The sequence below is a fragment of the Musca autumnalis genome, unplaced genomic scaffold (genome assembly GCF_047663935.1).
Source record: "Musca autumnalis isolate F117 unplaced genomic scaffold, ASM4766393v1 scaffold_5, whole genome shotgun sequence".
In the NCBI taxonomy this organism is placed as follows: Eukaryota; Metazoa; Arthropoda; class Insecta; order Diptera; family Muscidae; genus Musca; species Musca autumnalis.
The window spans coordinates 126,797,067-126,818,769 of NW_027412088.1; the positions used below are offsets into that span (position 1 = coordinate 126,797,067).

General features: G+C 36.2%; 1 protein-coding gene across 2 annotated transcripts in view; it reads right to left on the reverse strand.

Moving 5' to 3' along the window:
* Positions 1-18,522: 18,522 nt before the first annotated feature.
* hfp (Poly(U)-binding-splicing factor hfp) overlaps positions 18,523-21,703 on the reverse strand; it is a 278,153-nt gene continuing 274,972 nt past the window's right edge. For both annotated transcript variants that reach the window (XM_073989365.1, XM_073989366.1), the window contains one exon: positions 18,523-19,658. In XM_073989365.1, coding sequence (XP_073845466.1) covers positions 18,656-19,658 — 1,003 coding nt within the window. In that variant the 3' untranslated portion in view covers positions 18,523-18,655. The remainder of the gene's footprint in view (positions 19,659-21,703) is intronic.

Here is a 21,703-nt window from a genome sequence, read left to right on the forward strand (position 1 = left end):
TGTTCAGTATTGCACTCAGTGCTGCTTGAGGGGTGCTCTTCATTGCCCCCGTAATAAGTACTGAAGCAGATCTTTGCACACTAGCTAATCTAGATAGATTTGACTTACTATTCAGGGCCTGCCACCAAACAAGACACCCATAGGTCAAAATGGGGCATACCACTGTCGAGAACAACCAATGTACGACATTTGGTCTCAGACCCCAACTCTTACCTATCGAGTTCTTGCAAGAATAGAGTGCAATTAGACCCCTTTTAGCGCGCTCCTCTGTGTTCCTTTTCCATCTAAGCTGATGGTGACAGATCTCCTAATAGAGCTCTCCCCAATATTAGAATTGATAAGTCTGCTTCTAAGCATGCTATCAATCCATTCTATCAAGATAGAGGGGACACCCAGAGATTCTAGAGCGAGATGAATGGATTCGAGCTTCACGTTATTAAAAGCACCCTCTATGTCCAGAAAGGCAGCCAGGGTGAAGTTCGAATCCCCCATATTCTTCTCTATATAACCTACGACACAATGTAGCGCTGTTTCTGTTGATTTACCTTTAATATAAGCATGTTGCGAATTGCTTATAAGGTCACTGCTGAAGAAAGTTCTAATTTCTAAGTCTAACAACCTTTCCAAAGTCTTTAAGAGAAAGGAGGAAAGACTAATCGGCCTATAGTCTTTAGGCAGCGAGTGACTTGGTTTCCCAGCTTTGGGAATATAGGTCACTGTCACCTCTTTCCATAGTGCCGGAATGTGCGATAGTAGTAAACATGCCTTAAAAATCTTCTGAAGGATGGTTATCAGCACAGCCGGTGCATTCTGAAGCATCGCTGGAATGACACCATCAGGTCCAGGCGACTTATATGGCTGAAAAGTACTTATCGCCCATGAGATTTTGGGATAGCTTATTAATCTGTTGACAAGAGCCACCTCCTCGGGCGTGCGGTTCCTGCTTTCATACACACACTCGAGCTGGCATCCTCACTCCCAGGGAAGTGTGTTCCTGTCAGCAGATCTAAAGTCTCCAGAGCGGAGTTAGTCCAGGTACCGTCATCCCGTTTGATGCTCCCGAAGGGTTTTGGGTCCTTCGAGATCACCTTACGGAATCTTGCCGCTGCATTAACCCCTTCTATCGACTCACTGGAGCTTTTCCACGAGTCCCTTTTAGATTTCCTGATTTCACTCTTATTCCGATTGAAACTCTCTTTATAGAGGTTCCAGTCGGTATCAGACTTTGTTCTGTTAGTTTTATTATATGCTTTCCTACAACTTTTCCTAAGCTTAGCCAGCTCCTTATTCCACCAAACTGGTTGTGTTCTCCTACCAGGATAAGTTAATGGGCAGGACTTCTCATAGCAACACAGGAGGACACGCGTGAGATCTTCAACTTGGCCATCTATTTCCTCCGTTGTACGTGGTTCGGGGAACTCGCACAACCTCGCGGAAACAAGGGAGTTGTAGATTTCCCAGCTTGTTCTCCTTGGATTCCTATGAGGTGGTTGCCTTTTACCTCCATAATGCACTCGAAAGTGTATCGCCCTGTGATCTGAAAAAGAACACTCATTCGATACTCTCCAGTCCATTATGGAAGTATCTTCCATATTTGTAAGAGTGATGTCTAAGACCTCCTCCCTTACCCTATTATGAAAGGTGGCAGTGTCACCCCTGTTGCATACTCTCAGATTATTAACTAAAATAAAATCGAATATGGACTCACCCCTCGTATTGGTATCTCTGCTTCCCCAGTGAAATGGTGAGCATTTGCATCACAGCCCATCACCAATCTGCAACTGCCCGCCGTCTCCTCCACAAGTTTGCGCACCAATTCGCTAGGTGGGTCGGGTGCCTCATACGGCATATAGACTGAGGCCAAGACTAAAGCCCTACCGGTAACCTCGTCTAGTCTCACCACAGTCGTATCACCATCACTGTAATTGTAGAGTTGAATAAGATTTAAACTTTTTCTAGCTACAATACAAGTTCTTACTTTATCTCCATTATTCGCGTGGAATAGTGAAAAGTGCTTATTGTTTAGCCCAGAAACCCTATTTTTATATAAATAGGGTTCCTGGACCAAAGCAATATCCACAGCAGAGTCTGTGAGGGAGAGAAGGAGTTCAGCAGCTGCGGCCTTACAGTGGTGCAGATTAATCTGCAACACCTTGAGACCATGCTGCTGAACACCCTTACTGTGACCCCGAGAACCGGAACCGAAGTCCACCGGAACCGAAGTACAGCACTCCCCCACAGTCTCTGATGTACTCAGCACTCTCACTGTCTATGATGTACTCAGCACTATGTAAATGGGTAAACGCACTGATATACATATTGATGCGTTTGATGACGACTGCTTGCTTGGGTTTTTTGTCTCTTCTTTGTGCAGGTGTTTTTAGGATTGCTGCTGTTTGATCAGTAGCGTAGCTTGACATCCTCCCCCCGATGGAAGGTTATGCCTTTCAACACCATCATTTTCAAAGGAAAGGATCGCTAATTTTGCTACAGATCGCCGACTAATACCATTTCATGTTTTTACCATAGCTACTCGGACAGCTTTATCTCTTCCTGTTATGACGTCTGTCACTAGACCCAATTGCCATTTCAAGGGTGGAAAGTTTTCATCTTTAATTAGCACCATATCGCCGACTGCAATATTTTTCTGTTGCGCCTTCCACTTTGAGCGCTCCTGCAGCGAAGTCAAATAGGAACTACTCCACTTTTTCCAAAAAAGTTGATGCATGTAGCAAACCTTTTGCCATCGAGTTAATTGGTTAAGATTTAAGTCCGTAACATCAGGTTCAAGAAATGTTACCAAGGGAGATCCCACCATAAAATGACCTGGTGTAAGTACTTCAAGGTCGTCTGAATCTTTTGAAATTGGACATATTGGTCTTGAATTAAGTACAGGGACGTACGCAGGATTTCATTTCGGGGGGGGCCCAACTTGACCAAAAATCTTGAAAATTAAAAATGTTGTGTATCGTTATGTAAAGCTATTTTAAAGTTTTTTTTTACGATTTTATGCATATTCAATATTGTCACAAAGTTAGAATTGAAATTAACCATATCAGACCACGTTCGTTATAGTCCCCATACAGAAGTTTTTAATCAAATTCTCCAATGAAATTTTCAAATGTATACTGCCCAGAATTCAACCACATTAGCTCTTATTTGGCATTTTGGGTTCTAAATCCCACAGCGAAAGCTTTCGAAAGATTTTTTGTAATTCGAGGTTATTAGAATAATTTTTTTGGATTTTGGAAATCCTTTTGGTGGAAGAACTTCCATGCAAAAAGTGCGAATATGTCGAATAGATGTATACAGTGTATGGAGGATATAAACAGTTCGACACGAACATAACGCCGTTTCTTCTTTAAAGTACATATATTATACACAAACTTCAGGGCAATTAAAAAAGTTTTGTATTATTGTAAGAAAATAATATTCTTTAAGTGCATTAAAACTCCAAAACTTTACTATTTTACCAGAAGTGATAGAGTCAGTGAAAGCCAACTAAAAATTTAGAAAATTATATTAAAAAAAGAAAAAAAATCAGGAGCCGGGCGATGCAATCTACGACTCATAGACTCCGAATACTACTCGCAGTACTGTTTGAGACTTCGCAAACACATGATCGAAAAAATATCTCTAAAAAAAGCCCGGCAACATTTTAGCTAAATCCTGAAAAAATAGAATAAGTCGAAAAACTCCATCTGATACATCAATGGTTTCCAACGACCAATCCCTTCTGTCGGCACAGCGGAGGCAAACTTATGAAAATTCATAACTTTTGTTTTCTGGAAAACAAGAAAAAGTAACAGTCGGGTTTGCCTACAGAGATATGCCCTCACCCTGTGTTAGCTGAGACTTTTATATAGACTGATCGAATACGGTCTGCATAGCCAATTTTTTTCTGTAAATGGTAGCCAGGAAGTTTCAGAATTTCGTCTCCTTTTTTGACGTATAAACTTTCCGACAATAATTTGGAAGTGGACTTAATTTTGGAAGTCAATTTAGTTGGTCGGCGTAAGATTTAGAGCTTTTGGACCAATCCTGACAAAACCGTGGACTCACCCACGAAAAATACAATATCGCTGTAAACGTGACCTAAAGAAGTAACATTGATCAAAATGTACAATGGCTCCTCGAACGGCCCTTATACTACTACACTGAGGTTGGACTTTTGTGAGGGATGTATCCGAAGATGTTGTCCCAAATAGACCCTCTTGGTACTTGAAATATGAACGTTTGGAAGTAATTTGAGGATGTTTAAAGTTTCGGTCAAATCTGATAATTGAAATTTTGTGTTAGAGGTACCTGAAGGAGTGAATCGATCCATATTCGAACGTACTCTAGGTCTCGAAAAAATCGAATTGGACTTTGCTCAAGATTTTAGGGAAACATTTTGAAGTCTGGCTGGGGAATTGTCCAAAGGAAGTTTGAGCAAAATATTGCGAGATCCAAAATTTTGACAAAATCTGTTGACCTGTTCGAAAGTTATAATGGGCTCGAGTCAGACAGACAGACGGACGAACTAATTGGGATAAAGCGACTCCAAATTGTTTGACGCGTGTTACATTTTTATCATTAGCCGAACGGCTGAGATTAGAATATCACGGTGATCTTGAACCAACGTTAAATAAAAGGAGCTTACAACTGGGAAGATCTTGCGGATTCTGGAACAGCAATCTTCATAGATGAGAAAAATCCAAAAACAAGAAAAAATCGCCGTAGGGATTTTTAAATAAATCGCGGTCAAAGTTCACATTGTTAGGTTTTCGCGATTTTGCTTGGAAACCGCAAGTCCTATCGAAATGAGGTAAAGAAAATGTTGTAGCTATGAAAATTTGTTCCTAGGATTTTCCATTTTTGAGATATAGAAGTTCAGGTTACATTTTTAGGTTTTTTGTTAGGTTTTCACGATTTGCTTCAAAACAGTAGGTCTTTTCGAAATGGGACTACAGAAAGTTCTCTACAAGATTGGAAATCCTAATTTTTTTCCTAGGTTGTACCATTTTTGAGATATATAAACTTAAGTTGGGAAATTTTAGTCATGACATTAATTTATAATGAGGCGATACTGTCTGTGAATTGTCCCAATTTGAATTTCTATATCTCAAAAATTGTAAAACGTACGAAAATATCATAAGAGAACAAGAATTTTCACTGCTACAACTTTTTCTTTAGCAAAACCTAAAAAAACCTACAAATGCGATTTTTTTTCATCTAGGGTGTAAGCTTTTTTCATTTACAAATAACAGCAGATTTTAATACAATACCAAATAACCAAAGTTTGAGCATTAATTTCGATTACGGTTGTTTTCAGCTAAAATTTTTTTACTGATAAGAAAAAATTCAGATGGACATGCTATTTATAGCAGATATTATCACTTTATGATGCACAATAATAAATTTTTCTCCATTATTTTCTCCCACTATTTAGCAACAAGTTGATATAAAATAGGAATACAAAATGTTGATTAAGGCAGTAAATCAATTTTCTAATTGGTTTTCGAGATATATGTACTCCACCGAAAACCCTTGATATGTCGTACATATTGTCCAAAAGACATTTCATTTTATGTACTTCTAATTCGCACAACACTGAATTTGTAATCATTTTGAAAACAAAATGAGTTGAAAGCCTCATTAAGGAATTCCAAAACACTGGCATGGAATAAAGAAGGAATTCAGTTTTACTGGAAGTTTCTCTCAAAAAGGGTATTCAAACAAAAATATTTTAAATATTTTTTCAGACAACATGTTGATAAAGTACATTTTCAATACAGAACCTTCAGAACAATATCAGTTTTCATTTGAAATTTCAAAAATAATAATTATTTTAGGGACAAAATCGTAATAATTTGTTAAAGTAGCTCAAAAAATTTTGTCGGACCAAACCATTTCGGGGGGGGCCCGGGCCCCCCGTGCCCCCCCCCCCCCCCCTTCGTACGTCCCTGATTAAGTATAGCGGATATTTGACATACCAAGGTTCGCAATTCATCGAATGTGAGAACTTGTCGGCCCACAGTGCGGTAGAAATGATATTTGGCTGACTTAACAGCCGCCTCCCAGAGTCCGCCAAAATGTGGAGATCTGATAAATCGGCTACTACTTCCAAATGCGTAGCCTTTGTTGAAAAGCATATGAATAGGCAGATATAGCACTTTATTGGTGGCCGATTTCTAACTTCTGATTTATAGAAAAACGGTCCACAGAAATCAACGCCTGTTGTAAAAAATGCTCTGTTTGGCCTCACTCTATCCTCGGGTAAGCTGCCCATTACATGTTCTGCGATTTTCGGCTTGACGTGAAAACACCTGATACATCTTCCAAGAACAGAGCTTACTAACTTTCGACCTCCTATCGGCCAGTATTGTTGACGAATGTTTGCTAACAAACATTGTGGTCCAGCATGAAGTAGTTTTCGATGATAATGAAGAATAAGTGATGTGGTAACTGGATGATTACCTGGTATAATTATCGAATGTTGAGCATCTTGATTTAGAAATGAATTTTGAAGACGTCCTCCAACCCTTATTAATAGACATCGGATTTTTGCATGTTTTTTATTTCTCATCCGATTGGACTCAAATTTTGGATCTAGGCGATTTGAGGGTCAATTTTTCGATATTTGGGGTCATATCAAAAATATGCAAAAAATATCCAAAATATGCAAAAAATATCCAAAATATGCAAAATATGCAAAAAATATGCAAAATATGCAAACAGTTTTTGGTCGAAAATCGAAAAAAAGTCGTAAAATTTACAATTAAAGTTGGAAAAAATCATCAAAAAAACTTTAAAGTGTCCTAAATTAAGACTGTTGGCCATTCAAACGTCGATTTTTTAGCAGATTATTGTGTTATTGATACTTCTTACGACGGTGTGGTGTAGGGTATATGGTATTGTAATACTATTTTTATTGTTAAACTATGCAAAAATATAAAATTTGATAAAATATCAATCATTTTATGTAAATTTAATATTTTCTTTGTCTTAATTTGTAGCTTTAGGCTGGTTTTAACTCAAAGGGAAGAAATCGATGTCGGATTTTTTTAGGAGGGGGTGCCGCCTGCACTGTTTACTTAGATTAGATTTTAGATAGATTTAAGATTAAGATTGCCAATTGAGCACCATTGGAATAAGTTAACACGTGCTACTGGAGCCTCGAAGTTATGAAAATCTCGTCTCTCTCGGCGACCGATATCTGTGAAACGGTTAAAGCTATTTGCCAGTATTATGCATTAAATTAAAGGCCATTCTGTTTATTTTATATTCAAAAACAAAATGCGTACGTATTACTGAATTCGAGATAGAAAGCCATTGTCCCGATTAACGTGACTACGTACGCCTTAGGGCGAAAATGGAGCCTATCTGGGTATAGCCGACTACTTGGAGAACTCATTGTTTTAGTTATTCGTCCTTTGTAATTAATTAGTTGTAATCTGTGGTGAGCTCGACTCGGAGTTAATGTGACTTTTTTATGAATTTCGAACAGTTGTTCTTTTGTAAGTTTGGGTCGAATATTTCCGGAGAAGTTTCCATCTTCGCTTTGTTAAGATTTTTGTCGCAGTTTGACCTTTACGGTGTTTTGTACTGTCGGAACAAACAATGCCAAGCCAACAAGTTCAGGACTAAGATACCACAGGTGATTTATCATTTTTTATTTCCTTTTTCTTTCTATGTTTTCGTATTTCAATAGATTTTCAATGAGGTCTAGGTCTTCTTTTGATGCTAAACGCTTCGTAGAATCTGAAGAACCATCTGTCCCGAAAATAATCAAGCGCGGCTTCAACAAGAACTCCTAACCGTGAAATTGTCATTGCTGCTGGACCCCTGTAAAGTATAGGAACGTTAGTCGTATCATTTTTTCTACAGTAGAAGCTCTCGGACAGGACCCACAAAAAATATATGATCTTTAGAAGCTTTATCCGTTTATTTCGGAGAATAAACAGCGAAAAATACTAGCAACAACTTCAAGGAAGATACCCCAAAACAAGGCCATTTGCGTGCACTGGCATGGAAAACTATTACCAGGTATTCCCAAAACAGTGCAGAAAGAACGAGTTGCTGTTCTGGTATCATCTGGTATGGGGGTAAAGAACAACTCCTGGGCGTTCCTGAAACTGACAGTAGCTCAGGGGAGAAACAAGACTTAGCAGTGTACGAATACCTAGAATAATGGGGTCTTACCACCTTGAGCAGATATTAAGTCGAGAGTTTCTGTACCTGCGTACAGATTTATAAGAAGTATTGTTGAGAGGGATTTTTGACTGCAAGTTTGGCAGCACGTCCGGACATCAAACAAACATATTCACGCGATTTCTATAAGAATAGTCTGCGATTGACAAATCCAAGTTCGATGTAGGCGAGCATGTTTTAAAACTACTTCCCAGCTGACTTCCCAAGAACAAGAGGTCGTAGAAGCACTTTGTGTTTTCATCTTTCGAGCCCGGTTTAACGCGCCCAGAACGTTTCTTATTTTGTTTATTTATTTTGTATCAAAGGACAACAACTGAGTGTTATAAATGAGAGTGTGGGTTATTGATTTTACAAACCCTATAATGAACAATATAATGGTTATGTAGATATAATATTGGATGGATTGGGCAAACATAATCAATAGGTTGAAAAGGATTAGAGACAATAGATTGAGTTTAATACAACAAATAGTGAAAGCGACATTCAGAAATATTTTTAGGCCGAAAAAAAAGACCTAAACCGCATTGAAGATTTATTGAAATACGAAGCAAATATCAGATAAAGGAAATAACAAAATGATATATCATCTGTGGTATCTTAGTCCTGAACTTGTTGGCCTGATCTGATAGTTCAAACCATCGTAAAGAGACAAATGCAACAAAAATCTTAACAAAGCAAGCAGAAGAAGATGGAAAAAACCAAACTAATAGTACGGTTACACTAGAGTTTTTTTGCCGGGTTAACCCACTTCGAGAGGATTTATTTGACTTTTGCGCTATGGAATTGACATTTGAAATCCAAACCCACTGGGTTAATCCGTTTAAGTGTAACCGGGGTATTACAAAATAACAACTGCCGAAATTTCCAGAAAAAGTCTACCAGGCGTAATTACAGGGTATACTTACGTGTTGTTCAAGAGATTAAGCACTAACTCCGAATTTCTTGAAAAAGATCCTGTAACGTGACCGCAGAACATCAATTACCAGGAAGGGTAAAGGATGTTAAACAACTTGAAAGTTGTGAACGACAGACATAGCAGAGCAAGGAGTCGAGTTCATCACCAAGTAGTCATCTTTACCCAGATGTCTCCAAAATCACATTATGTCAGCCCCCTAAATAAATTTAAATATGAACAAAATGTAAAAGGCATTTGTTTTCATTCCCAAAAATTGATAATATGGGAAGAAATAAAAAATAATTTAAAAAATTAAGTTACAATGTTTTATTTATAAAAACACTTAAAAATAGAACATAATTTTTAATGATGGATTCTCTCAAATAAAACGCTGGTGGCCGTTTAATATTGCCACAATTTTTAATTCAAATGCAAGCGTTTTATTTGAGAGATTTAATCATTAAAAAATATTTTCTAGTTTTAAGTGCATTTGTAAATAAAACACTGTAACTTATTTTTTTAACTATTTTTTATTTTTACCTTTTCAGCATTTAATTTTGTTTGACCACTGGGAACCTCATAACAAAATTATAGGCAATTTAGGCCGAAAATGTAGATAAAAACTTTAAAATACCTGAAATCGTGTTGTACCGTTATATAGGGGCTATACCAAAACCTTGACCTGAGTCCAACATTTTTAGTGAGGAAGTTTCTGTACCATTGGGAACCCCAAATGCCAAGTTATAGCCAATTCGGCCTAAAAATTTTACCTGAATCCTTAAAATACTTTAAATCGGGTGGTACCGCTATATGGGGGCTCTAAGAAGAAAATGGACCCATATTGGTTTTGGTTTCATATTCATGTATTGTCATCCAAGTCTGAAAAGTGTGCAAAGTTTTAGTTCGATTGGTCAACTACAACTGTGTGGAAAATAAGTTACTAGATTTGAACTAAACAGACACAAAAGCAAGTTAAATTAAACACTGTAAAAAGGGTTTTTTCACAATAGACTCCATTTTCACCCTAAGGCGTTTTCGGGCTTTATTATCTTGAATTCAGTATTACTTACTTATTTTGTTGTTCGACTAGAAATATTAAGAATAGTATGGCATTTAATTTAATGCATAACACGTGCAAATAGTTTTAACCGTTTCATAGATATGGGTAGCTGAAGTCGTCAAATAGCCAAAAAGTCGAGATTTTCATAACTACGAAGACCCAGTGGCATGTGTTAACATATTCCAATTGTGCTCAAACTTTAACAAACTTAAAATCTAACCAAACTAAACACTTTAGGGGAGTGCCGCATAAAAAAATCCGATATCGATGTTTTCCCTTTGAGTTAAAACCAGACTAATGCAACAAATTAAGACAAAGAAAATATTGAATTTTAAATAAAATATTTGACAATTTAACACATTTTATATTTTTTAATAGGTTAATAATAAAAAATGGTATTACAATATACATATACATATACAATATACATATTTTTATATCCACACTGTGGTAAGGGGTCTCAATAGCATAATAATCTGCTAAAAAAGCAACGTTAAACGGCCAACAATTTTAATTTAGGACACTTTGATGATTTTTCCCAACTTTAATTGTCAATTTTACGACTTTTATGACGATTTTCGGCCAAAAACTATTTGCATATTTTGCATATTCTGCATATTTTTTGCTTATTTTGCATATTTTTTGCATATTTTGTGCATATGCAAAATATGCAAAATAAATACAAAATATGACCCTGCCATTGAATTTAGATTTCTTTGAAACGAATTTTGGTCCAATCAGAATCTTCGTATCTCTATTATTAAAAAATATGCAAATATGCAAAATCCGATGTCTACTTATTAATCTTTCTTTATCCATAAACGGCGACAATGAGTATAGTTTACTGTATTTGGGCACATTCTGGTTCGACTTGAGTGTTTTAAATTCAGCTGCGAAATATACGAATTGAATATTGCGATATAAAATATTGATACCCATGTTCATCTCCTTCTCTGTCAACTTTCCAAAATTCTTCACTCCAGTTGTGAAGTTCAAAAATCGATAAACATATGCGAAAATTCTTTGAAGTTTAGGAAACGTATTACGATATTTACACGTTGCAGAAAAATCTGTGATTTTGGTAGATGTGGTCAGCACTGCACGTCGAAATTCTGGGAGTGTGTTTACCTTTTCAAATGTTTTTGGCCAAAATTCGGAATTTTGATATAAAAAGTTTGGTCCATCTTTCCAAATGTTGTGTTTCAGCAATTCATCTGGTGTTGCGCCCCTGGACAAAATATCAGCTGGATTGGAGGAAGTGGGAACGTGATGCCAAATCACATTTTTCGTCATATTTTGAATACGGCTGACTCTATTAGCCACAAAAACGTTATAATTTGACGACTCTTCTTGCAGCCACGACAAAACAACCATCGAATCGGACCAGCAATGAAATTTGAATTTATCTCCTAGTGTAGTTGACATTCCGCTTACCAATTCAGTTTAGGCACAGTTAAAACCTTCAACGGCGCTGCTCGAGATTTAGAACAAAGTAATGTTATTTTTATTTCACCGTCCATCTCTGATCGAACGTAAACACATGCTCCGTAAGCAGCTAGACTGGCGTCGCAAAAACCATGTATTTGTACATCAGCATTTGGCATGGAAACATAACGGGGAAATTCAAATTTGTTTATATTTGAAAATGTTGATACATATTGAAGCCATGATGTATGTAGATCTTGAGGCAAACTCTCGTCCCAGTCCAATTTAATTTTCCACATATTTTGCATAAATATTTTCGCTTTGGTAATAACCGGACCAATTAAACCAAGTGGATCATAAAAGCGAGATATCGACGGTAAAATACTTCTCTTGGATATGGTTTGGGGTTCATTGAAGTGTGAAAAAGAAAATATAAATTTATCGCATTTTGGATTCCAAGCTAGGCCAAAGGTCTTGATAATATCGGTGTCGTCATGAAATTGAAGAAATGTTTCTCGTTCATCAGATGATACACCGCTTAATACTGAATCTTCATTTGAACACCATTTACGAATATCAAAATTACCTCGCTTTAATAATGCAGTGACTTGCTCTCGAATATTTACGACTTCTTCAATGGAGCTTCCACCTGAGATCAAGTCATCGACATAAAAATCTCTTCTTATGATTTCGGCACCCAATTGGAAAACTGCTTGCTTCATCAATTGATAGTTGCTGCATAGCACGTATGGCAAGAAAAGCTGCTGGTTTGGTTCCATAAGTCACGGTATCAAGTTTATAAATTTGTATGTCCTCATCGGCGGCATTTCTCCATAGAATGCATTGAAGACAATCATCTGGAGTGTTTATTCGTACGCACCGATACATTTTAGATACGTCTCCACTCAAAGCCACTCTGAAAAATCGAAATCTTAGTAATGTATTAAACAATTTTGGTTGTATAGTTGGGCCCGAATATAATGTATCATTAAGAGATACGCCCGAAGTTGATTTGGCGGAGCCATCGAAGACAACTCTAAGCTTAGTTGTCGTACTATCTTCCTTATGAACACAGTGCACATTGGGCCCAAATGGCAGGTTTCTGAGGCAAAAAGTCTAGTTTTGAAGTCATATATTTGTGTAAATTAGTAACGGGATTAGATTCTTAACACTTTGAACCACTTAGAAACAAAATCATTTCAACCTGGCAACGCTTCGTGGTCACATACCGAGCTGTCAAAGATATTGCATGTTACTTTGTAAAATTGTATAAAAATTTATCCAACGAAGAACAAATTTGTTTCGCTCGGCAATTAAAAACCGCTGATTTAATAAACAGTTTTTTTAATGGATAAAACGTGTAAAGGTATATAAATTAATATTCTGATTAAGAAATAAAAGAAGTTAGATTTGGTAAGGAATATTTGAAGTAGACTTGTGGTGTATTTTTTGTGTAGTTCGTATTGTAGTTTAAATAGTTTTTGGAATAAAACTCGCGGTATTGCGACGTATTGTCGAAACTATATATATCTGATAGAAGGTAATAGTGAGTACTATATGTGTAAAAAAATTTCATGTCCGTATGGATCCGAATACTTATAGAAAATTACTTACATATAGCGTGACACTTAAAAATGTGGATATTTTAATTTATTAGACTGGGTTGGGACTGGACGATGCTCAATATGACACAAGTCGCCAAATTTTATAGTAATCTTATCCGAGTTACACCAAGCATTGAAATCTACAATATTCTAGATCTTTAAATTTAATAACTGGTACTACAAACACCTACTAAATTTCAAGATCTTAACCTGTAATTATAAAGTTTTCAAATAACGGACGCGATCGCGGTTTTCTACTTCCAAAACATAAATTAATGATAGAGGTCACAATTACTATTGTTTTGTATACCAATGCGTCTAATAATCTCTGAGATTTCGCGTTTGGCTAAAACTTGTTGTGGGGGAGGTCCCCCACCCCCTCCATTTTTCGGTATAAAAAGTACCATACGATCTATTCTCAGACCTTATGAATCTACAAACAAAATTTTATCAAATTCGGTCCAGCCATTTCAGAAGATTTATATTTCGAACATCATGGTATACCTGAAAAGGTTTCTATATATATGTAGATATATATCTGAACCGATCAGAGCCAAATTTTCAGGACCTGATTCTAACCTGAACAGGATTTACCATATCAAATTTTAAGGCGATCGGATGCAAATTGTGACCTTTGTGGGGCTTAAAAATAAAATCGGATTAAATCGGATGAAACATATACATGAAAACTATATCTATATCTGAACCGATTCTTACCAAATTTTGCAGAAGTACTTTTATGCCCATTAAAAACATTGGAACGAAATTTGGTAGCTCTAGCTGCTTCCAGTGACTTGTTGCCTCAAAAACCTGTCATTGGGCCCAATGTGCAGTGGTGGGGAAGAAAAAATGCTTTTGCATGATTGGGGATAGATTTTACCAGTGACCTATGATGCAGATCCGAATATTCCTTCATGAATTCATTATATTTGCTCTTTACTTCCGGCATTCTATTCAATTTCCTCTCAAGATTTTTAAATCGATTAAGTGCTTGGTCATACGAATTACCAAGCGTATATGTGTCTAATTTCCTTGGCAATGAAACAGAATATTCACCTGTGGGCAGCCGGATAGTATTTTGAACAAAATGTTACTCACACAATTTATCCTCAGGGATGATAACCTCACAAGCATCGTAATTATTCTCGATTTCCCAAAAGCTTTTCACAATATCAATCAGAGACTCACTTTCACCATATGAAGTTGACTTACGTGTAGTTGCCAATGAGTGGGCCTTTGTCTGGAAAACGCCACCACCAGATACAACCCAACCTAAATGGGTTTTTTGCAATACCGCTGACATGTTTCCACAACGAATTTGAGCGTTCATTAGCTCGAAAAACAAACTTGCACCAATCAAAATATCTATACGACTTCTTTTATAAAACTCAGCATCTGCTAGCTTGATATTATCAGGAATAATCAATTGGCCAATATCAAACTCAGGATTAGGTTGATAATCTGTAATAGATGGTATAACGACGGCAGCAAATGATGCAGAGTAATTACTGTGGCATGACTTAATTTCGACGTCCGTTATTTTGTCAGCAACTATGTTACCTTCTCCTATGCCTGATATAGATATATTTGAACGCTTTACCTTCAGTTGAGCCTGGTTAACGAAGCGTGAAGTTATGAAATTTAACTGGGAAGCTGAATCCAAAATTGCACGACAGGGCACAAATACACCAAATTTATTTTTCACTAAAATGACAGCAGTAGCTAGTAAAACGCTGGCTCCGAGTGTAGCTTCCGAATTGTTACTAACTGTATTGGAAGATACAAGGGAAGACTGGGTTGCTTGTGTTGATACTGGCTCACGTACCACATTCGTGTTGTCCTGGGAAAGCACTGGATTAGAATCAGGACCACTGTTTCCAATATGAAGAAGTGAATGATGTTTTAAATTACAAAACCGACATGCTCCCGATTTACACTTCCAAAGTCTGTGGCCTTTCTTCAAACAATTTAGGCATAAATTCAATCTCTTCGATTCCTTGAAGCGTAATGATGGCGATAGGTTTTTAAATAATGGGCAATTTGTTATGTAATGATCGTTTGCATCACAAAATGTACAGGTGTGGAGAGTTGTTCCTGAAGCGATAAGAACATTTCGTCCATGAAAATTAGATTTCTTATTTACCTGTTGGTTGTGTGTTTTGGGCTTTATAGAACTTTCCAAATTTTCCAGTATACGACATCTTTTGTCCAGAAAAGATGATAAAGAAGGCCACGAATGTAATTTGTCATTATGTAACTGCTCTTCCCATTTTGCTTGACCCTGTGAATCAAGTTTCGATGTAATTAAATACACTAAAAAACCATCAGCCATTTCTTCTTTACTGCAAATTGTTTCCAGGGCTCTTACGTGAGCATTTAATTTATCACTGAGTTGTCGAAGGCTTGACGCCGAATTCCTTTCCACATTTTTCAGAGAAAATATTTCCTTAATATGAGTCTGGAAAAGAAGTAGCCTATTATCAAAACGATGTTTAAGTAAATCGATGGCCTTTTCATAATTCGAGTCCGTTGGTTCCAAAGAAGAAATTGTGTCCAATGCTGCACCGCACAAACTTGCTTTCAAGTGTTGAAACTTTTCTAGGTTAGATAATTCCATGTCATTTGCAATGACGGTAGAAAATATGGCGAAAAAATCAGGCCATTCTGTGTATGAACCGCTAAATTGGGGTATACGTAATTCTGGCAATCTGGTTTTGCGTACAATAATTGGTTCATCCACAGAAAATTGACGAAGAGTTGAAGATCGAGGAATTGAACGCTGATTGTTGTTGATGCCTAATTTGCGATTCAACTTGGCTTTAACCTCAAAATACGATCCCAAGAAATCCGATCGAATCGTATCGTCCACATCACCATCACTATTTTCTTCCAAAATTAAAACTGATTCCTCAAAATTTTGATTTAAACTTTCAACATAATCAAGGCGTACGGAAAGATCAGCTTCATCCAACTTATTCACTTCATCTGCACTAAGACGCTCATTAATATTTTTAATTTGCTTGTTAATTGCTGCCACTTTCTTAAAACACAAGGAAAAGTTAGCAGCTACATTTTCAGCCACATTATCATTTACCGATGAAGTATTATTATTAGCCATTATACCACCACTGTTGTGTTATGTAATCCAGAATACAATTTTTTTACCAAACCACAAAATGTCGATTAAAATCCGAATTGATATACAAAGTGAGAACAAAGAGTGTGCTAAGTATGAGCAGAAAATTACAATGCCACATTTACACGAATTTTCAGAGTTTTGGACCAAAATTTGGCAAAAAGACGAAAAATAGACAAGTCTCTAATTGATAAAGAAATTGATACATATTTAGCGAGTGCGTATCTAGCCCGACTGATGTTATAAACTTTTGGAAAGAGTCTAATCTAAAATTTTTAAAACAATTAGCCAGGCAAATTTTTGCTCAGAAACGAGCGAGAGATTTGTTCCACATCTGGAAATAATGTTTTAAATAAGAATATGTAAATATTAGTTTATAAGTAATTTTTCAATATGTATATTTTATTTAGAAGTACATATGAATATTTTTTGAACAAATAATTGTACAACTATATGAATATCTATTTTTGTAATTTCGTGCGTGAGTGTGCGTGTTCGTGCCTTCTTGAAAAACGCCTTGTTTGTTCGTGAATATGCATACAAATTTTGTTCCGTGTTCGTGCATGTTCGTGCTTAATTTTTTCCAATGTTTACACAGCTGTAATAGGTAAGCAAATTTAAAGAAATTTTGTTTATTTGTACATGTTTATTCTTTTCAATTCCTATATGTTATATCAACATTCGGCGAATCGATTGATAAAACGTTAAGTGCAGCAGAAGGACAAATATTTTAAGCAGACACGTCACAACAGTCTTATCGCAGAGAAAATAAAAATGAGATGATATTTCTGACCACGAAAACGTTTAATTTTATTTTTTTAAATGTTAAAATGCTTTCAAGTCTGGCTTGAAAACATTGGCTTTATTTACTAATTATGTGCTTATGTGAAATCTTTGGCTTAGCAATTTATAAAGATAAAAATGCTGTAATGCCCAATTTTTACTTTTTTATCATTTTAAATATTATGTTTTTCGTTAATAAAATATACTATTTAAACAAAAGTTTATGTTCATCGTCTTATTAAACGTACTACATATATAGATTTTTAATCTATGAGAAGCTCCATACAGGCAAACAAATTTATTGACTCACTACCTCCAATGTCTCAATTGACTCACTAATTCCAATGTATCTACTACTGACTCACTACATCCAATGTCTATACTGACTTACTACCTCCAATGTCAACACATGGTGCCTCAGCAACTACTGACTTACTACTGACATACAAGTTCCAATGTCACTACTGACTTTCGAATGACACGTTCATACAATATGTCTATAGGAAATTACTTGAGTGGTAAGTCAGTATAGATTTGATATTGACATTTCCTACAGGGAATGTTCTTCTCTCCTGCAGTGTGTTGGTATGGAAATCTGCTTAATAAAAGTTTACGCTACAATTCAAATTCTAAAATTAACGGAAAGTCATCAAAATTTACTTAAATATAAATATGTCTGTCTGGTTACCCTAAAATTTTTAACAATTTGTATCAATTGTTGCTGGAAGTCGTCTGTTAACACAAAAAGTCTGCAAAAGAGAGCGATTCGAGAGAGACATTTTGACAGTTCGTTTATTGAGAGTTTGCAAATTCTTGCTGGACAAATTTCTTCTAAAGCAGATCTCCGATATGTAGTGGCCACTACATAGTCGATACGTCCGAAGATCTGCTTTATCACCAGTGAAACCAGGTAATGTAATTTGGTGACTATGTGGGTTCGAGTCCTTGGCTTTCCTTTTTCACTTGCAAATAATTTCCGATCATCAAGCTTAACTCTAAACGAGAAAATTAATAAAAAAATCATTTTATTGTGGAAATAGCAAGCCTAATTGTGTTGTTTATTTGAAGAACAAAGTTGCAAAAAGAGAAAACAAATACCTAATCTGTACCAGACAGACCTAATCTGTAATATTAATAACAGTATGTATGGAAATATATACGAGAAATAACTGTTTGGGATTACTTACGTGCCTTTAGCTATGGAGGAAGCAGCAAAGCGAGAGCAGAGATGGGCGAGCCTTATCTTCTATGACTTGCTTTTGTTTAGTGCGCAACGAACATGACACTCACCCATACAATATCAAATCATGTAGTAGTATTTTGTTATTTGCCGTGCCCAAACTATAGGCCCACTCGATTTTTTTTTGGAATACTAAAGTCTTGCACGTTCTGTAGTAATGTTAATATTACACTGTGACTGAAGAGATTTTGTTTTTTTTGCAATGTACACTTTATTAAATATATATATTTATATCCATGTAAATTGTGACACATTTTTATTATGGGTAGCTAATTATAGATTATAAAAGGATTTAAAACGTTGTGTCATGCATGTTCATTCAACCAGAAAGGTCTCCGTGGTCAAAAAGTGATTGATCATATAGTTCGGCAATAACTCGGCGGCCACCAAAGAATCGTCCATGTAAAGCATCTTTGCCGCGCTCTGCTTCTGCCGGAAGTGAAAATTCAACAAATATTTTGACAATTATTTCAGCTTCATCATCGTCCTCATTTTCAGTTTGCTTTTCATTGAATATTATTACACGACTAACTGTTCCAAATTTACTACATTCCTCTTGAATTTCTTCTTGTAGTGTTTCATCGACGTCTTCTGGCCCAACCATATTGCGGAGAATTATTACCCGAGATTCTTGAGGTCTCATTAAGCGTTGCATTACGAATTGCCTGGCACTCTGTCCCTTAATAGACATGTTTTCTTGCTGCTGTAATGTTTGTGTTTCGCCATCTTCTATCAACTTTTTCTGTAGCTCTTCTTGTTGTTTTTCGTGTGCTTTTTTTGGGTTATCACTTTGATTTGCTGTTGATAGAGAGCTTTTTGCCAGTATGGCGTTAACAATTGCTGGCTGTTGCGGTGCTACGAGACACTCAGGCGTTATAGATCCAATCTTACCTACTACTGGTGGTACAGTAACTCCTGTGGGATTGGCAATAATGGCTTTGTTAGGACAACTGATAGCCTGAGTGGTAACGGCTTGTAAGGTAGAAGCTGTGGCAGTTAACAAACTAGGATTTACAGTCGCATTCTGAAACATACTAGCCGCTAAAAACGCCTGTCCAGTCGTCGCTGGAAGAGTTATAGAATGATGAAATGCATTTGGGGCAGCCGTCAAAGGCAAATTTCCTACTTTGGTATTAGCAAGCGGGGATATACCTAGGGCTGGTGTAGCGGCAGACAAACCAAGAACGGCGTTACTAGCAACGGCGTCTAGAGCTTGGATTTTTGCAGTTGCAGCTGCAGCTGCGACAGCTGCTGCCGTAGGCATTGTGGAATTGGTGGCCGGACTAACAAGAGCATTTGGAGGTGTAATTGAACGCCCAACTCTGTAATAAGAATAAATCAATGTGTTTTTATTTATAATAGAAATTAAGGTACAGTATTTCCCGGATATAAGCACTGCGGAGAATGCAAGCAATCAGTGCTCCCGCTTATAAGCACAATCATTGCATATATAACAAGTAAGAACGGCATTAAGTTCGGCCGGGCCGAACTTCTTTTACCCTCCACCATGAACTGTATTGAAGTGAATAGGAACAATTAGTATCCTTGCGTTTTATCATTTGGCAACACACAGTATTAAATAACAACAATATCGGTTTGAAAATTTGACAGAATGCCCTCGAAATACATAAAATTGGGAAATACCGGCTAGACTAAAACCCAGATATACATGGATAGTTTTTTGCGAGTCTATCTTCTGGGAACACAAGATAGTTAGAACAATTTGACTAATGCTCGTAATTTCTACGCTTAGTTATCTATGAGTTCATAGATATCCCCTGTGTAAGCAAAATTTCATAATTTCAATCCATAGGTAACGTTACCGGGTCGAAAACGACCGTGTTACTTACACCAAGGATTTTACCTGGTTGATCGTTGCCAATGTGTTAAAAATTGTAAAACACTTATATGTGGCAATGTTTTTACCAAATCATGAATGAAAAGCACCAATGTTACCACATGTTTTCAAAATTTACACGCCTCGTTTCATTCCCCTAAGCGAAGACTAAATACTAATTTCAGCCATTTCGGTGGAGTATTGAGGAAACAACTTTCAAACTACCAAAAATCAGGAGGTACCGTTCTATGGGGGCTATATGAAAACGTGAAACTGTACCAAGAAATTGCAGGTGGAAGTTTTTGTACTCCCAACGAAAACTAAATACCAAATTACAGCCATTTCAGTGTGATAATGAGGCTACAACCTTCAAAATATCGAAAAACACGTGGACCGATATATCTCATTTTCAGTACCAAAAATCCTAAGAGTAATAGAAACTTTTAATCAAATTACATATCCGACGAATATTTTGATGTATTACAAACGGCATGACAAATTTAATTGTACTGCGCATGTGAACACAATCAATGCACTTCCATCCAAATTACTCTTAAAATTACAATTTATTTATTTCTTTAGAACAAAGGCGAAACAATTAAAACTTTGCGTAGTATAAGGCACTGAAATAACTAATAGTTATGTACAAATATTTCTGTACATAATAGTATGTCCTAAAAGTCCCCATCGAGCGCATGTGTGGAGGTGAAGTTATTCGGAATCAAAGGTCATTGTTACCGCCGCCACTATTTCTCATCATTTATGTATGAAAAACATGGTCGCAAGGTGCAAATACTGATTACCGTGGGTTGTCCCCAGTCGTTTTGTACTCAAAAAACACTGATATGCATTAATATTTCAAAATATATTATACTAGCAAAATGCCCGCTACTTCGTATGCGGAAAAGGAATAATATACAAATAAACAGTATTTAATATGGTGAACACTGAAAAGTTTGATGCACTTATACATTTTTGAATTGATATTTAATTTTATTTAAGTACTGTTCGTACACCTTTTGTTCGAATTTCAAAAAATACCTTATCGCACCTCTACACTTCAACAGCTGCCTACATTTGAAATTCCAGTCAATGTTTTATTAGAACGGTATGGGTATTTTGAAAATTTTATCCACATTTTTTTATCCCAATTTTCCAACCGAATTTTGTGAATTTGTGATATCAAAATGTAGAAAACCTTTATTCAAAATAGTTTACCCTATATAACAAATTTTGTTGAAACGATACGTTTGACTTTTTGATTTCAGTACATTATATAGAAACCGAATTCGTGTTAACATAAAAACAATAGTATACTATTCAGTACAATTTTTAAAATCCAGGACCTTACCTCAAATTTTTCAGTTTTTGCTCTACTTGTTCACCCAATGCCAATGGTATTACATGTAGAAACCTTTCATACATTTAAAGGCGGATTTTAATAAACATTCTGATCCAATCTCAACAGTTACTCTCATAACAATTGTATTTATCGATTCACACAATACCAGTGCTTCTATATTTAATACT